The sequence below is a fragment of the Vespa crabro genome, chromosome 13 (assembly GCF_910589235.1).
Source record: "Vespa crabro chromosome 13, iyVesCrab1.2, whole genome shotgun sequence".
Classification (NCBI taxonomy): domain Eukaryota; kingdom Metazoa; phylum Arthropoda; class Insecta; order Hymenoptera; family Vespidae; genus Vespa; species Vespa crabro.
This window is the reverse complement of record NC_060967.1, coordinates 218,412-238,330: the sequence shown is the minus strand read 5'-3', so window position 1 is coordinate 238,330 and position 19,919 is coordinate 218,412. Positions and strand designations below refer to the sequence as shown.

General features: G+C 34.0%; 1 protein-coding gene across 2 annotated transcripts in view; it reads right to left on the bottom strand.

The window, feature by feature from the left end:
- LOC124428531 (semaphorin-5A) overlaps positions 1 to 19,919 on the bottom strand; it is a 53,937-nt gene that overhangs the window by 5,674 nt on the left and 28,344 nt on the right. For both annotated transcript variants that reach the window (XM_046972686.1, XM_046972685.1), the window contains exons 3-5: positions 17,082 to 17,178; positions 1,587 to 1,794; positions 231 to 436 (exon numbers count right to left, since the gene is read on the bottom strand). In XM_046972686.1, coding sequence (XP_046828642.1) covers positions 231 to 436; positions 1,587 to 1,794; positions 17,082 to 17,178 — 511 coding nt within the window. The remainder of the gene's footprint in view (positions 1 to 230; positions 437 to 1,586; positions 1,795 to 17,081; positions 17,179 to 19,919) is intronic.

The window sequence follows — 19,919 nt, the reverse complement described above, 5'->3', positions numbered from 1 at the left end:
TCTTTTTTATTAATAAAAGAATTATGAAATACGTATGGTAGTGTATGATAGTGTGCTTTTTAAGGAATGCATTTTAAAAGCAAAACAATCAAAACAGCACATAAAAAATGTTTAATCTTTTCATTTAATAAAAAGGTACGAGTGATTAAATTTTTCATTTTTGAAACTTTCTAGGTGTAGGTAAGTACGTAAATTCCATTCAAATTGCAATAGAACACCAATTCTGTTACCTGGAATCGTACTGATGAGTCCTGAGATTTGGTGATGCGAGAGTCCTATAGATCGCAGGATCGGAACCAGAAAAATCAGTTGGCGCGCCAGCGAAGAGTCCGCCGGATGGACCTCTAGCCAAAAGTGCAGTGACGTTGGCGTGGGGTGAATACGGACACATCGCTACGCCTGACATTTCGCTCGTCACACTCGTTATATTCTCGATCTTCATTGGAAAATATTATCGAATGAACATTTATACGAGTAATTCATAATTATGGATGGGATAAAGTACATTATAAATATACTATCGAATTTAATTGCATGATTTAGAATGTTTCATGAATACTTTACAGAACAAATAAAAACAATAATTTCGAGTAAACTCTAACACAGACGAAATAAAATCGAACTGTTTTTGTTTGATAAATCTTTTCGGAAGCGTAAGCTCATTCGAACCTTTTATGAATAATACGTTCTCGTGAATCCGAGAGATTAAAGTTAATGTATAATGTTTAATGATGCAATCAGCATCCTACTCAAATTTCAATACTATTTGTAACAAATTTGAATCTCTTTAACGTCTAATTACTTACAAGCACGTTTTCGAATTTACAAGTACTCTCGTTCTAAAGTTTGAAAGTAACTTATGCATAATGTTTATACTGCAAATATAATCACTTATTGGCTTAGAGTAGCAATCGAAACCCATTGAATGAAACTTGGTTATTGAAATTGATTTGGATTCATAAATATATATTGAACTTGATCCTATTCCTAATCATTAGAGCCTATAGTCTGTGATAGTCTTTTCTTTTTAACTAATCTCTCATTGTTAGTTCTCAATTGAGATCATGATACAGTAAAATTCCGATACAATATTCAATCAGCTGTCCGCATCTTTCCAGAACTTAAGATTTGAGGACTACTTGTGAAAGGTTCGAATATTTTTAATGTTATCGAATTTACAGGTATTCTCATTCTAAAATTATTCATTGTAACTCTACCGACCTTCGAGTAACAATAGAAACCCATTAAATGAAACTTGGTTATTGAAATTGATTCGGATTCATAAATAATACATATTGAACTTGATCCTATTCCTATTCATTAGAGCCTATAGTCTGCGATAGTCTTTTCTTTTCAATTAACCTCTCATTCTCAACCGAGATTATAATACATTAAATCTCCGATACAATGTTTCACTTAGCTAACCGCATCTTACTAAAACTTAAAAATTGAGTATTACTCGTGAAAGGTTCGATTCTTTTTAACGTTTTCTATTGACATAGAATTCGATTTCTAAGCAGATATTGAACTTGATCCGACTGCTATATGATTAAGTAAAACAATTTGATAATTTCAATAAATCTTACCTCTCTCCAGGTGCACCAAGGACTGAACGCATAAGTACCACAGGTGAATAGACTCTTGCCATTGCTGAGAAGTACCTTTATGTAATTGTGACAATCCTCGGGGCTTTGGCCCTTATTCTGACAAGTATTTATTTTGTCTTCTGGCGCGGTCCAGGAGGCGTGTTCCAAAGGTGTTAGAGACGTCAACGTTAAGCGATAGAGATTGTCTCTGAAAAAATAAAATTATATGACTGAATGAAAGATATTATCCCTATGGTCTATCTAAAAAGAAAAATCTCTATTTCATGTTGATTGCAAAAGAAAAGGAAAAGAAAAGAATGAAAGAAGAAAAAAGATTTCAATGAAAAATAATATAAATTCCAATAGATTAACTGTATCCACCTGAATAAGTAGAAGTAACGCGAAAGAGCGACGACAGAATGAGAACGAGAAAAATAAGGAATAAAGAAAGGGAGGAGGGAAAGAAAGAGAGAGAGAGAGAGAGAGAGAGAGAGAGAGAGAGAGAGAGAGAGAGAAGCTGCAACGAAGCATAAACGGCGCCTACGTGGGCGCAACCGCCGTGCGATAGTTCCACCAAGTAATTATTATTTAAGTGGAATATAAGTGCGAGTGCGGGCAGTTGCGTGCCAATTAATAAGATCTTTTCATACCGCGGATCTTTCGCCCACGTGTAGCCCTATGGATCTATACGTATTGCATATGTTTGACCACGTATGTGTGTTTGCATGCGTTCTCATACTAACAACATATACTGCAACGATCTGTCAAATTTCTTTCCAAAATTTTAATAACATATATTTTCACGAAGCTCAAACCTATAATCGAGTAATCACTTGTTACTTGGATTTCACAAGTAAAAATTAAAAGAAAAAACAGAAAAAGAAATTTACGAGAAACTCGATAAGTGTGGACACGTTGATATTCTTCTATGACATTTGCAACACCATTCTTCAAAGCTCATTTAGCATTATGTATATTAGAATTGCATGTGTTTCTCTCTCTCTCTCTCTCTCTCTCTCTCTCTCTCTCTCTCTCTCTTAGACAGTTAGAAGAGCACGCACATTCTTGGCGATCTAAGGAAGAAGAAAAAAAAGAAGGGTTAAAGATTTATCAAAAGCTAGGTGCATAATCTCGATTCGCAGGTGTGACTGGCATGGTAGGCGACGTTCAATTTATTGCAACCGTCGCATGCAGGCTCGTTAGCGTCACCGTCAACTCAACGTGAATGCGAGCATTGGAAATCGCTCGTGTCGATAGGTTAATTTCCATTGATTTTACGACGATCGCCTCTATGACGCCGATATCGATTTGTATTATTAATTCACGTATAGAGATAACGTGACCTCGCGTTAACCTTCATGATTTATCAAACCGCACGAGAATCTTAATTTCTTTATCGTTTATTCTCGAATATGTCACGTTAACGATACCAAATGTATTTTATTATTATATTATACGGTTAGATTTGTTAACGATCTGTTTAGATGAACCGATCGATCGATCGATACATCGTAGAAAATCTTCAAAAAAAGACCAAGCAAGCGCCGCGTCCTCGGTTAGCTATCAATTGAATGGTTAACAAAGCGTAGGAGATAAGTGAGTCGTGTACATAAGTAGATAGTACTCTAAGTACGCTACTTATGTCCTACGAGTGGCCATATTGAAACAGATTGCTTCCTGCTCAGTGAACAAATACTCTCTTACCCCTTGCTGAGTGATCCAACTACGATGACTTCTCCTCGATTAGTTATTTTTTCATTAATTTACGTTATTTTTAACGGAACCCTGATATCTAACTTTAACGAGTTGAGAGAGAGATATCAAACTCTAAGATCCAACTTTAACGAATTGAGAGAGAGAGAGAGAGAGAGAGATACCAAACAACAAATAATTTAATAATAAAGTAATCTCGGCACAGTTAATAGAACGGATGAAGAACGATGAGAACATAAATATATATGTAAGCAAAGAGGTTGATTTACATTAGAACCGATGTTAATTAACAATTAACAAGACACTCTCGCTCGTTTCGTTGAGCTCTCGTGATTTTATTCCGGATGATCGAAGACTTGAATTATGGATCTAGCGCCATTACATACAATGGACGTATGGTATGTACATAGGGAATTAATTTCATTCATCCGCTCTTTAAATGGCATGCTTACGGTATCTTTGACAATGTTCATTCATGTCCATTTCATATCCATTCTTGGACAAAAGGAATCCACGTTTGTACTTATGCGATCGATAGTTCAGAAAATGTTCAAAAGGAGAGTTCAGAAAGCTGTGCGTGTACGAATAGACATACACGCCTGTTCATAGACGTCCGAGTAAATATCTCATGACCGGTTGTTGGTCGCAAGAAAGTTTAATAAGAGAAATTTGCGCTGGCACTAACAATGAGGCAGCTAAAAACTGCGTGTAAAAAATTTCTTATTTTTTTCTGTTTGTCTTATTACTCGTAACCTTTTTGCGTTATAAAGGTCAATACAGTTTCTTTTTTTTTCTTAAATAAATACCTATAATTATTTTTTGCTAAATTATATACTACTGGCAATTTGCAATTAAAATTGTGTCTGGTAAAAAATCAGCTACTATGCATCGTCAACGAGACAATCGTGACATCATAATGATTTGATTAATGGACTCGTATTATGGTTGTGTATTTTGACGAGTTGAGAGTCAATAATCTTGTTTAGCGCTAACAGACTTCAAAATATTACCCAAATGGACGATTGTTTAACAAATTGATGGAATGAAAGAGTCGATGACTATTACTTTGTGAATATGCAATAAAAAAAAGATAAAAAAATAATAAAAGAGATGTTTACATACACTTCGAAGCTAATTCAGTGGGATGCACATTTTTCTTTTTTCTCAATAAGTTTTTTTGCAATTATAATACAACCAGTTTTGAGATATTGCATCGGATATCTATGGATTCTCTCTCTCTCTCTTCTCTCTCTCTATATATATATATATTTTTTTTTTTTATTATTTCTTCTTTCTTTCTACTTTTTCTTTTCCTTTTTTCTTCCTTTCTACCTTTCAACGCTGCCGCGAGCAATTCGATAAGCTGTGATCCAGCGACGTGACGTTAGGCGTGCACGAGAAATAAATAGGAATGTAAATCGTGGCGCCGTCGCGCACGCTCGGACGAATACGGACGGGTCTTGCGAGCTTTCGAAACGTCCTACGGCAAATTTCTGCACCTGAGAGAGCTTGCGTCTGGAGTAATAATAGAATACTAATAACCGAATAATAATAATAATAATAATAATAATAATAATAATAATAATAAAATAATAATAATGATAAAAAGAAAAAGCAATTATAATACGAAGAAAAGTAATGATGACGATAATGGTAATAAAAAAAGAAACGAAACAAATCGACTACGACGATTCCAATAAGAAATTCTTCGAACGACACATCGGCTCCCCTTGTAAAGGAAGAGAAATGCTTTCTCCTGTGAAAAATCTCTCTACTTTCTCCGTTAAAGTCGATCGCGATCGTTTCCGGGATCTGTTCTTAGGCTAATCCTTAAAACGAATATTTAAATGGTTGCTATTTATCGAGTCAATGTTTTAAATATTTTTAATCGATATCTTTAATAAATGATCTGTATTTGTAATATATACATATATAGGTGATGATCGATCAACTCTATCTCTCATATATAGCATCTATTTTATATTTTATTTTAAAATAATCGATATTTGTAATATATATATAGATTAAATATTACTTACTGATATTTTATTATAAATACCGATCAAAATATTTATATATATTAATCATTTATTATATAATTTACTTTAAATAGGTGATTTGCATTTACGATAAATTCAGACAAACAATCTTCAGACAAACTTAATTATTTATACATGTATATCGTTGAATATTACGTAGTCATACCTTATTATTAATACGGATCAAAATATTCATACATATCGATCATTTATTTTACAAGGTATTTTAAAATAGATGATCAGTATTTATAATAAACATAGACTCAACCCTGATACTTAATTATTATACTTGTACTGACCGCTTATATTACGTACTCATATTTTATTATAAATATCGATCAAAATATTTATAAATACAGATCATCAGTAATCCCGTTATTAAAGAATTAACGAACCAGTCGAAAGTAAAAGAAGATGACTCGAAAAAAAATTGGCCAGAGATCCTGCCCAAATAATAATTAGCAGTTGAACTGTTGAAGGACAGTATTTTGTATCAAGTAAAATGCCTCGCAGCACATTTTCTTATTACTCTGTAGAATAGAGTAGATCGTAAATCTGCAAAATAAATAATGAAAAGAAAAAAAGAAAAAGAGAGGAAAAATTTAAATACTGATCAAAATATTCATACATATATATAATGTATATATATATATGTATATATTGGGTGACCCACGCAAATGGAACAGCTGCTGTATCTCTTGAACGATTGAAAATAAAAAGAAATGTTATAAATCAAAGTTAAATCAACGACTGATAGAGAAATGGTATCAAACGGTGCATATTACGCTAATAATTTTATGCGCTTTCGTGCATCGGTGAATTGGAAAAATTCTACTATAGATTTTTTTTTCTTTTAAATGAAAACTTATATTTTTGACTGGACCAGTCCATGCAGTTTTTTATGCTCTACGTAAAAGTATACTTATACCCCTAAACTTACACGTTAGGAAGTTAAATTTTTCTGAATTATTTAGATCTGTTATAGAGTGTTAATCAATAGGTAATACTACGAATAATGAGAATCTTAATCCTACATTAATAGTAATGATTAATATTAGCAGCCGGTTCATGTTTATCGAAAAAAATTTAGAAAACTAATCCAGTTTTTTTTTTTTTTTTTTTTTTTTATTATATAGAACATAGAAAAACTTCATCGACTGATGCAGCCAAAAATATAGGTTTCCATTAAAAAAAAGAAAAGTTGTATTTTTTTGATGCACAGAAGTGTATAAAATTATTTGCATATTATGCACATGGTCTGATATTTACGACCAATAACATTTTTTTTCCAATTTCAATCGTCTCTTTCATTTCCGTGGGTTACCCTATATATACACAGTATGTATACACATATAGTGATCATTTAATTTATATCTATCTATAGTTAATATTAATAATAATATTGATCGAATAAACAAATAGAAGTTTAATTAAATGTTCTGATCTAACCACGTAATACGTAAACAAAGTTAGAAAATGAAATGATACAACGGCTGACTTGGAAAGGAAGGCCAGGAGGACAGTTTCTAACACTCGTTCGCTCGTTCGCTCGTTTCATTTCGTTTCGCTTTGCTTTGCTTTTTAGTTGCGGCCGCGAAAAACCGTGGGCCGTAGATCGTTCTGCCCACGTGTTAGATGCCGCCAGGCCCCGTCTACGTACTTACGAAGCTTCGCGATACGCATTTTATATATTACACTCATACTTAACTATATAATTTCTCACGAGAGTTTAACGCTTAGAAACGAGAAACAGGAGTGCCAACGACTGATAGCTAATAAAATCGATAATAGAGATTTTATTTTCATCCCATAAAATACTCCCATTACTCTTAATACGTTCTTCCGGACATTTAGTAATCTAACCATAATCTGTTAATTAATTGGACTCGCCAAAGTAGTCAGATTCTTACTTAGGATTCGCGTATCAACGATCTCACATAGGTTACACCCCATGAAAGGTAAGGAATGTGGAATATCTGATTTACGACGTTGAATGTATGTGTACGGTCATATACATTGCCACCTGTTTGATCCTTTGGAAAAAATAATGGAATTCGTTTGGGGGTTGGGAGGGTAGGAGGGGAAAGAGAGACCGGGACAAATTGATACAGGGCCGAACTGTAGTTGATAAATTGAAATTATCCGGACATATATATTGCTCGATCAGATGTTTTAAGTTTATTGTTTATCTATTTTAATACGACAGACAGTTTATTACTGACGATAATGGTTGTTATTCAATCGTTTTCCTTTTTATATAATAAAAAGAAAGAAAAAAAAAAAAAAAACAAAACAAAATAAAGGAAAATAAATATCCCCGTTTTGGCCTTTCAATCCGTCCCAAAAGAGACTATAGAAAATTAGAAATCGTTCGACGATAAGATAATTACGTTTTCTTATTTTGTTTATATGCACTTTTTTTTTTAACTATTTCTTTTTAATGTTTTCATACAACGATTTCCTGCGGAGTATATTGATACGCCGCTGTCTCTAGGTCATATTGATACGGCTTATCAATTAAAAAAAAAAAAAATGAAGGCTTTTTGCAGTGATAAGAAAAATATGAAAAAAAAAAAAAATTTCATTAAAGAGAAGCTAATAATAATCTGCACACGATATGAATGAATCATTATTAAAATCCGATCAAGCTGAAGAATTAATTTATGTGGGTATCTTGTATGAAATCGGTTCATATGAAATGCGTCAAAGACTAATTTATTCTGACTTATTTATTACATTAATTTATTCTGACTCATGCTTGAAAAGTGATTAATTTTTTTATTGTTCACTTTCTTTATATTTCTTTCAATTATATCAGGTATATATTTATTATAAAACGATTGGAATATTTAAAATAATATTCAAATGTTGAAAAATAATATAAAAATATTCGAAAATAATTCACGACTTTATCCCGTATTGGAATAAATAAATACATCTTAGATATCATGAAAGTAAATACTATCCAATTTATATTCTTTCAAAAGTTTCTCTTAAGAGTAAGTAAAGTAAATAGAAGAAGTTTGAGGCATATTTTTGTTTTTTTGATTAAGTAATTAATTCTCAAACAAATATTTACAAAGATTAAAAACTGAAAAACGTGTCAACTTGCTTAGGTCTACCTTACATTAAATTGCATTTACGATAGTATACTATGTGGATGGTAATTAAATGTGATAGGGTAACGATATAGAATATGAGACGTGTGCATTATATTTTCACAAGAAAGGGCTGCAATATATGGTGGTAATATTTAGAACTATTAAAGCAAACACAACAATGTCGTCCACATGAAATAGTCGTTCACGCGAAAACGTGAAGAGCTAATTGATAAGAATCGATAAGGAATATTCTATTGGATAACACAAAAATATTTATTTTGTTCTATTCTATTTTTTTTATTCTATTCTATTTCTTTGTTCTATAAGAGTGTATCTATTACACTCTTTTATATTTTCTCCTAATAAATAATATTATCAACGAGAAGGTAAATAACTTTTTTTACGCGAAATATAGTAGTAGTAGTATCGTAACATTTAATATTTTCCCCTTTTCATTTTCCAATATTAAATCGTACAGAAATGAGTACCAATATTTCTTCTGTATCAGATAATTCAATGGAAACCAATTTTTCATGATAATAAACGCATTATGCAGAGATGCTATCGGAGAAAGAAATCATTTTTACTCTGGCAAATGTTATTCGAACAATGTCAATCGCTTTGATCGATCGATTAAAACGAAGATAATACGTAGAAACGAACAGTTTATTTGCATTTGACAGATGTAACGATGAATTGACTGAACGAACGAAACAATTATAGGATTTCTCTCTTTCCCTTCATCGACTCTGATTTTTTTCTTTCTTTCTCTTCTTCCTTCCTTCCTTCCTTTCTTTTCTATTTTAGTTTTTTTTATTTTCTCCCTCTATTTGCAAGCGAATCGTTAAATAGAAACGACGGTTTCTAACCGTATTCGCGAAACGGTTATTGGAAATCTATTAATACGTCTCTCTCTCTCTCTCTCTGTCTCTCTGAAAATCCTACGCTCGTTTCTCGAGGCGAATGTTAATGTAACGTCGTAGCGACGGTTGCTGCGCCGGTTACTGCGTCGGTTGTTGGATTAGCAAGCGCGAAAATATAAATACGTGCGTTCACACGCGTTTTATGTATGCGCTTTCGTGATCACTCAGAGAAGCGAGGGGTGACGGTGAGGGATGAGGTGGGGAGGATTGGGGAGGGTGCATAACGCGCCCTTCTCTCTCTCTCTCTCTTTCTTTCCTCACTGTCCAAGTAGAAAGAGCCATATTGCGTTATAGGCGCGGACCAAGCTGGCGCCGTTCGTGACATTCTCTTCTTTTCCTTTTCTCTTCCCTCCTGTCCGGTGGTGCCCTTCTTAGTTCTCGAACCCGTTGGTCGTTTAAAATCCTATGTTCACCACGTTCTCAAATGTTATTATTAACTTCTCTTTTCCCTACAAGCGAGCGTGTATAATTCTCTCTCTCTCTCTCTTTGTTTTTTTTGATTCCTCTAATTTTTTTTCCTCTCGTTTCTTTCTTCTTCTTCTTCTCTTCTCTTTTCTTTTTCATTAATTTTCATTGCGCTTTCAAAAGTCAAATAAAACTGTCCGTAAAATCGTTCGTCTGTCCGTTCGTTCATTTAACGTTTGGTGCGTTTCAGATAAAGGAGAAAAGCTTTATGAGTCCGTGCAATCTCTCTCTCTCTCTCTATGTATCTATCTTTCTCACTTTTGCTTTTGTGAGACGAATCAAGAGAGAGAGAGAGATATGGAGTATATATAGAACGCATAATAAACATTGCGCAAGTGTGATAATATCGATCGTTGAGTGATTAAAGTTATCGAATCTGGCAACGAGGTCGTTTTCTCATTAACGGTTTTCTATTGAACAATTATTTAATCGGTTCGTCGAATCAAGGATTAACAATTGAAGTTTTGAAAGATTAAATCGAAACGATAAGTTAGATGAAAGTGATTATACGAGGAATAGTTCCGAAAACTGATTGCCATGCTCGATACGATTTTGTCAAAAGGTTTACGTTCTTCTACGTAAAAAGTTGACGATTGTTTTTCTCTTCTTTGCTTTTTTTATTCTTAATGAAATTAACGAAACTATTAAAATGAAATGACATTGTCATCATTTATAGTTATGAAAAAATAAAGAGTAGCAATTCCTTACTGTTCTGCATTGGATCAGAAAATTAATGTTTTCTACGTATTCTATATAAAAACAATTCGAATCTTTTTACGATTTCCTTTTACTATTCGTAGACTCAGTATAAGACATTGTAAAGTTCAGTCGACATCAGAATTCTCAATTTGTAGAATTTGATAAGAATTAAATACGAATACAATAGTGTTATATTATGGTTGGAGGAAGAACAAGAATGATTTTAAACGTTGACACTCTGCTAATAACTTTGTTCCTCGTTGTACGATGTAAACCCTTAAATATTAAATTAAACACTCCTCTCAACTTACAACAAGCCCGTCGACTACGTGGGGAATAATAAAAGTGGACAGTTGGTATGATAATCTCGACTTCCGGAATATATACGATGCCGTCTAATCGCGTCGAAGTCTGTCTCGTGAATCGATCTACGATTTACGAGACAGACTTCGACGCGATAGATCGAGAGTCAGGATCGAGTGATCCGAACTATCTCAGCATTACTTTGCATTCACTTCTCTCTTGGCAACCTGTACGCGAGCTCGAAGGACACGTTTCGTGATCGACGTGTATGTAGCCAACGCGGATGCTTATACAGACGAGTAAATATATACAGAGTGTACCCAATGAAAATTCTACATCATCAGAAGGACGATACGAGATTTAGTGATTTGATTTGATTTTTTTTTAATATCCCAATGAACAAGATCAATCTTGTTTTCGAGGTGAATAGCTCTTTATCACAAATTAGGGCAACTACCCTATCGATAATTTTAAACGGCGACAGAATTCAAGTGGTACGTCGTTCGAATATTCGTCCTTTAATTTTTATTTACGATGTTGCTTTTTTTTTTTTTCTTTTTTGATAAAATAAGTCACGAAATTTTCAGGTTGAAAACGACTTTTATTCCATTAAATGTTCATAATATTTATATTGTCGAGTTCGGTAAAGTAATAAAAAAAAGTTTTCACTCGGAGTTACGTCGAACATTCTGCAATACATCCAGTTTATTTTGTTCGAATGCGTGGGTTTGTATCTTGGGTAATAAGATTATTGATCCACACTTTCTGTCGCATAATATGGACATTCGGAGAATCCTACTTTCGTTTACTTGAGTAGTTACGTTCATCCGTTGTCGATATCGTTGAAAATGATCTGAATTTGTAAATTAAAATTTTTGAGATTGGCTGGGAGAGCTTCGTCATCCTTTCTAGGGAGCTTAATTTAAATTAGGTGAATTTATGATAAGGATTTGTCCATCTCGAAAGTAATATTGACCTGTTCCGATCTCTTTTTTAGCGAAAAAGATCACTGGACTTTGTAATAATCCTGATGGACACTTTTCATTGGGTACACTCTGTATATATATGTACATATACACACATATATATATATATATATGTATATGCGCGGGTAAGAGAGTTTATTTGCAAGGAAGATAAATCTACTGGTAACGATTTGTCACGGGACACGCGTTGCACCGTGACGCGCGTTCAATGTGCACCATGAAAAAAGTTCACGCGTTCCTTGATAGATCAAATCGTTTGGATCAAATGTATGTATATACGTATGTATTTCGGATCCGTTCCAACGTTATTCATATATTTATTTTTATGAATCGTTACGCATATATATATATATAATACATAAGTACATATAGACATATGTAACCATATATAAGATTCACGAAAGAAATATTTCAACAACAGGATCTTCCGTTTGTATTAAGAAACGTTACCCATTTCATCGGTAAATTTTTTTCTCTTTTTCTCTTTTTAACCCTTTTTCTTCTTACTGTACACCATACCTGTTTTTCTTACCGATTATATTTAATGGCGGTTGTAAGATATGTCAGCGAGTAAACGTTATAAACTTATGTTCGAACGACCGATTAATCGAATCGCTTGGGCACACAATTCGAAGGACAAGGATAATAATAATTTCTTTGTTTTCTTCTTTTTTTATAAATCGATTGCACCACGATTTCGATGCAATTCAATTACTTCATTATTGAATCATTACGGAAATTACGAGATACGTTGGAATGAATTTTATTGCTTTATACTTTATTATTATATTTCTTTTTTTTACTTATAAAAACCACCCCACTCCCAGTTCCTTTAAATCGGTATCACATTTCTATATATGGTTAAACGCGGCTATAAACGCGTGCGCTCAAACGCGATTGGTGTAAATATGTATTATACATATATACCCTGTGTTAACGGAGAAAATATAGGAATTATGTGCTTGTTCGTTCTCACGGTGGGAAGGTACTGCAAGTAGTGGTTCGGAGGATTGAAAAGTAGAAAGAAAGAGAGAGAGAGAGAGAGAGAGTGAGGTGGTCCAGAGGCTTAACTCCGCAACTTCAGGAGACAACATCGTAAATACGATACGTCGATGATCACGTATGAAATTCCTAACACCTGTGGTCGACCATCGTGAACGATCTCACGCACGTTATACACCCTACAATTTCTTTCTTTCTCTTTCTCTCTTTTATCTTCTTGCATGTTATATACCATTGACACTTCGCATAAAGCTTATACTCTTTCGTAAGAGAAAAAGAAAAGAAAGAGAGAAAGATCGCGGTTTCAACGATCATACGAAACTTTTTCAGACTTTCAATATCTCCGAAAATTTCTTGGACTTGATTATTAATTCCCCCTTGGCTTTACCACGAACTCCGCACACTTTCGCCTCTTTCCTTTTTCGTTCCTTGTATCGACACGTCCAGTTTCTTTATAAGTCGAAATTTCGTGAACATTCTCCGAAACGATTAAATCGAATATATATAAAATTAACGATTAACTAAATACATATTAGTTACATACATAATATTACATATTAAATACGCATTAATTAACATAAACTAAAACATCATATATATATATATATATATATATATATGTAAATAAATTAATATGTACACATATATATATATATATATATACACATTATATTTGTATGAAATAAAACTTATCATGGCCTTCGTGATAGTTAATATCACGACACGATAAGAACGTAACATTCAAGTCCACATTCGCCATAGCCATATTTCAATAATATCTTTATAAGATGGCGTATAAATGATAAATACATATGGCGAATAACTGACGCACGATGATACTGCAAGATCTACATTAGCGATCGAAATCGACCGTTAGATCCTTAGATCGGACGAGGAAGCGAATAATTACCCGATCGAGATAAGAGTAGGTAGGTAGGTAGATAAATACATACAAACATACATACGTGTATACATATCTCTCTCTCTCTCTCTCTCTCTCTCTCTCTCTGTTTTTCTTTTATATGAGTTCTTAAAATAAAGTCGTCATGAAAGAGAGGAGAGGACGATCGCCATGTAAATTTTTATCTTTGATCTCGAGAAGGTTGTTCTTAACCGTGATCAAAACTCGATTCTCGTTTGGTACCACTACTTATATATCTATTTCTACCAACCTACCTACGTAAGCTACCTAACCGAACCAAAGTCGATACACTTTGCACGCTTCAGACTCGTTATAAAAAGCGTGCGCGTACGTTTCGAAGTATAGGCGTGGGCAGAGACGGCTAATAACTTAACGTTCTATTAATAGAAACCGCGCACGAATGCGCACGAACGTTTGCGCGTATCTACAACCCTCTTGTTTTTTCTTTTTTTCGTCGCGTATCGATCGAAACGAACGAATGAGCGAAGGATCGATCGATCGATCGATCGATCGATCGTTGGCTCGCTCGCGATCTCGAATCCGCTAAGACACGCGCGAGACACTTCTCTATTTCGTTTCAGTTTGTAAAATTTTCGCGTGGGTAAACAACATTTTTTGTCTTTTTTCCTCTTCTCCGAACGATATATACCCTAAGTATACCCTATGTGTATACGTAGGGTATATATTCTTTTTCTGAACGATCTCTCTAGAGTATACTTAGGTATATCCGTCGATCCGCAATATCTACAAGTGTATTTGCAATGTGCATTAAGACTAATCCCCAGACTTTTAAATAATTCTATTGTAATCTTTAATCGTGCCATTATTTGTCCAATAGATTCAATAGATCAATCCTATAGATTGCCACAATACTACTCATTATTTTTTTTATTACATCATGTACATACGCTAGAGAGTAAAATTGAACGCGTGATCTTCTTTAGCGACAATATAACTTTCTTGTAAGACTTTTTCTTCTTTCTTTTTTTCCTTTTTATTTAGAAAAGTAGAAAGAAAGGATTAGTTTACCAGACGACGTGCAAAAAGAAACGGATTCTTTTTGAAGAAATTTCATACTTTATATCTATCTTACTGCTACCAATGGTCGTAATTTTTTCAAATCGATAAGCTATATCAAAATGCATGAGAAAAAAAAATTGTCTACTATGAACCTACTCTCACATAAAAAGCATATTTCCATAAAAAATATATGAAGCATATAAACAAAGTAATAAAATGTAATTACTTCATCCCATACTGTCCGATACTTAATAATCAAGGATATAAAATTTTACATGACGTTTGAATGGTTATAAAATTTTACATGGCGTAACCCAAACGAATTGAAAACTCAAATACGAATATTTACTTATTCTCAATAAGAACGAAAACGATTGAATAACAGCTTTTATTTGTCAGCGTAGGAAATGGATAAACCATAAACATAAAACGTTTAGTACTGTTCGAGCTAGATATACACAGTGTCCAGATAATTTCAATTTATCAACTTGCCTCGGTCCTCACTTACGCTATACCTCATAATATAATAATGTAAGAAAGAAACTTCAAAATCTATACAAGATTTGATGTAAAATAACTTTTAACGTTGAAACCAACATCTAACTATTTTCAGATAAATTAGGTTAATAATAATATTCTAATGTAGTATAACTGACGTATGATACGAGCAGCAATTCATTTATAATCTAAAAGATTGAATTATCGGATTAAAAAAAAAAAAAAAAGAAAAAGTATCTGTTAATGTGTGAGTACGGGGTGTTTCGTACAGCGTATAAAAGTTTGTCAGGGCAGCAGGTTGAGTATGGCTGATCTCTTACGTAGAGATCAGAGATCTTCTACAGATGTAGAGACCCATAGACGGTGAACATCTTTTTGGCCGGCTGCCAAAGCAAATGAACGCATTTAAAAGTCGTGCCGCGACGTACTCGAAGGAGAAAACGGAGCGTTGCTCTCTTCGATTGGGTCGTGTTTTGTCTGGTGGCAACCTTTTGCAAACTACCGCTTTAAACCTCAAGGGAGACGAGATAAAATTGTTCGCGCGTCTACTCCCACCTATAGTCTTCGTGTCGCCGCATTTTCTTTTCCTTTATTTCTCTTTTCTTTTCTTTCCTTTGCTCTCGTCGAGCAATCCCTCATATCTAATTATAATAATAAATATAAATATCTCGTATAAACTTTTTACGTGCGTATAAATATCTTACGGGTTTATTTATTTATCATTATTTTTTTTTTTATACCGCGTTGCGTAAGAATATTAATAGAATGAACGAATGGATCGGATTATAAATATTGTCGCTGAGCTATGTAACGTTAAATCGTTTTAAGAAGAATGAAAAGAAAATATATATACATATAAAATAAAGGTGAGATTTGGCACTTGGACAAAATCGAATTTCTCATTTTACGGCGAAAAAATTTTTCCTTCCGTACAATTGTATTATAGTTTATCTATTTGTTACTTTTTTATCAGAATAATACAAAATGAAAATGAGATAGAAAACAATTATTCTTAGAATTTTCTAAAAATCTTGGTCAAATCGATTGATATTGTGCCGGAAGAAAAAATTTTACGTAGTTGGTAAATAATTCTCAATGGATTCTTCTGTTTCGTAATGTCATAATTAATGCTCTTGGAAAGAAAATAGAAAAAAGAAAAAGAAAACCTTTGACGCTCATTCGCGTATAATCTGATCGTTCTTTCACGGATGGTTGAACTCAATTTCGAAAAGAAGCAAAGAATTTTCTTCTCGGATTCAAAAGGTATATATAGTTTAGACTTTCCTTTCCTTCCGTTTTCACTCGAAAACGTTTAAGTCTAACAATAAGTAAGTCTTGGTATGCATCGTGCGAGTGCAGTTTTACTGAATACTCTTTCCTTCTCTCTCTCTCTCTCTCTCTCTCTCTCTCTCTCTCTCTCTCTCTCTCTCTCTATTTCTTCTAAGGAGAGATCGAATCTATTCCCGATACGCTCGGGGAAAACGAAATTGCATCGGGTAGCAACTCTGGCTTGCCGCCAATAAACCGTCGATGTCGTGATCGTTTACAAGCCTATGCTCGTTTATTCGGTACTTCCGCTCTCTAGTATCCCACGTCTAGAGAATTTGTTGCTTTTATCCCATCGCGAACTTGTTATCGCGAGGAAATTAAAGAGGCACGTCGTATTCGACCGATCGTGGGAGTAAACGTGTCAAAATAAGACATGTATATATACCTGCGTATGTAACTACGCATATACGCATATATATATATATATATATATGTGTGTGTGTGTGTGTATGTTTGTGTATATATGAAGGGCGAAAGAGAAAAAGATAAGTTTACCGTGCACCAACGACGACCTGCTGTCTAGCAACGTCGAAAAGCAGCTGCGAGTATGTCGTCACACCTTCTTCGCGAAACATACTCCCATCCACAAGATCTGTAATGCAGAAAATTGAGACACGAACAAGTTAGTACATACATATCTCAAATTATCTTTGATGATATTTAAGTTGAGAGAAAATGAGAGAAAGACCGACCGAGAGAGAGAATGCCTTGCTTCAGAGATATGTCTGTAGTATTGATTTTTATAGAGTTTGTATAGAGGAAGAAGAAGGTGTGAAAATTTGCTAAGATGTGTTAGAATTATCGAATTGATTCTATCTGACAGGTTACGGTCGTTGTTCTTTAAGGAAGCGCGTAATAGAGCTTTGCCATTAAAAAACTGACTAACACGAAGAATAACATCTTCGTAAGCGGTTGGGTCTACGTTGTAAGATAAATGACGATGTATAATTTTACGATGGGTCAACAATAACTGAAAAAATTGGCAAATCAATTTGTCAATAACATTATTGACGATATCTCATTGCACGAATGTAAAGGTAAACCTTTAAATGTATCGTATTTAGAAATATTTTTTGCTAAATTGTTATTAAGTAATGATTTAATTAAAATGATTATTATTAAAATGTTAAACTTGAATTGTCAATCCGTTCGTTCATTTTTATGATATTTTATTCTTAAACATATTAAATTCTTATATTATTCCTGAATTGAACAATATGTTTTATATTTCAAGTTATTAAGTACAACGTAAAATTATTACTTAAGACAAATAAGTTATTAAGTTTTACATTACAATGCATTCATTATATTAATTTCCAAAAAATTATATTTAATGAATTTAAACATTTCTTGTAATTTTTAACTTTCTCTTTTTCTGTAATTTCATTTTGATAAATTTTCCTACTCGAAAGAGCGATCTTACGTTTAATTATTTTTCTAAGGGGTGACGTTAGTTAGAAATTCAAGGAAAACACTAGTTTTCTAAGAAAAGAACGTCTTAAAAAGCAAAGAAAACTTTCGCGAAAACATTCTTAGAGATCAGAAAAGTGATCGAACAAGGGGAACGAAACGATCGAGGCGTAAAACCGAGTCGAGTCGAGTCGAGTCGGAAGACCGGCTCGTAAAGCGACCCTTCGATACTCGTCTCGCAGGACGAGCAGTGCTGCGAAAGAGTAAGAAAAAGGAAAAGGAGTATCGTAAATAAGAAAAAGTCGAAAGAAGGATCGTGCGAGCTCGCCCGAGGAAGAGAGAGAGAGAGAGAGAGAGAGAGAGAGAGAGAGAGAGAGAGAGGGCTGTAACGTTGGGATCGCTTTAAACGATTACAAAGGGAAGAGTTATATACGAGCTTTTTTCTTAACTCTTTTTGTCTTCTTCTTCTTCTTCTTCTTCTTCTTCCTCCTTTGCACCACGTTTTCTTTCGTGCCATCTATGTCCTACTCGTATCTACGTATGTAACTACGTATCTGTGTATGTATCGTATGTATCGTATGTATGTACTATCATTCTCTTCGTCCTTTTCTTCTTCTATTTATCCCTAGTATTATCGTAGATAGGTACACGCATAGAGTGAAACGCACGCATACTTATGGGATCGCCATCTCCTTCCCGGAACAGTTTTTCTATCCTAAGCGAACTAGTTTAGCTCTCTGCTAAAGGAGCCGGTCGTTCTTCTTTCCTCTCTCTCTCTCTCTCTCTCTCGTTCGTGTCTACTTGTCCTACTCGGTTAGTTCCTTCTATCGTTATTTCTTCGTCTATCTCAATTCTGCGGCGTGCTCTCCGTGACTTTTCATGACGTTAAACTCGTTCCGATATATAACCATGTGGGAGAACGAATAGCAGGAGCACTGGTGAGAGCCTTTCTGAGGGTTGCCTTCGATAAGAAGAGCTGCATTTCAGTTACGTTCCAGAACTCCTCTTCCCCTCCTCTCTCTTTCTTTTTCTTTCGACGTATGTAGCTAAGTATGTACACGTACCGGATCGATCGTGATGTTGCTTGAAATTCGTGTCTCGAATTAATATCGGATTCGATGACGAAACGTCCTGTTCTCGAGCACGTCGTCAGAGAAACAGAAGAAAAGAAAGAGAGAGAGAGAATATTTAATAAAGTATTCTATATATATATATATATATCTGTGTATATGTGTTTGTATATAAAATACGTGCATCTATGTACTGACACGTTCCACTGACGACAGCAACTGGCACGAGAAAGAGGCGCTCTCTCTCTCTCTCGACACTATGTACGCTTTCACGTACCGCATCGCGTCTCGCAGAAAGGACGCGAAAATTTTCAAAACGAGGAGGACGACGACGACAGCGATGTCTTTTCAGAGCTCCAAAGAGTGACAGCCAATTAGGTACGCGGTTGTAAAGAGTCCATGCTTACTGGGAGAGAGTTCTACGACAACGAGCTATCTCCTGTTTTTTCTCCTTTTTATTATTATTATTATTATTTTTATATGTATATACATATGTATATATTTTCTTCTTCATTATTCTCTTTTATTCCTTTTTTCGATGTCCGTCGAGTCGACCAAAAAAAAAGAAATGAAGAAAAAACAAACATTCATGTGCACTTATCTCATGTAACAGATAAAAGATAGTTTCTCAGCGGTAAAATTTTATTCCATCTATCTGTAGATACACACATACGCACGCTATATATATATATATATATATATATATATATTTATGTATAGATACATATATGGATTCGTGTATCACTTGTGTGTTACCCACGCGTGCGTATGTATGTGTATGTATATTTACTTGTGTATGTAAGCACTCTCTCTTTCTCTTAAAAAATATTCTCCGTCGAATTAGCTTTTTCGA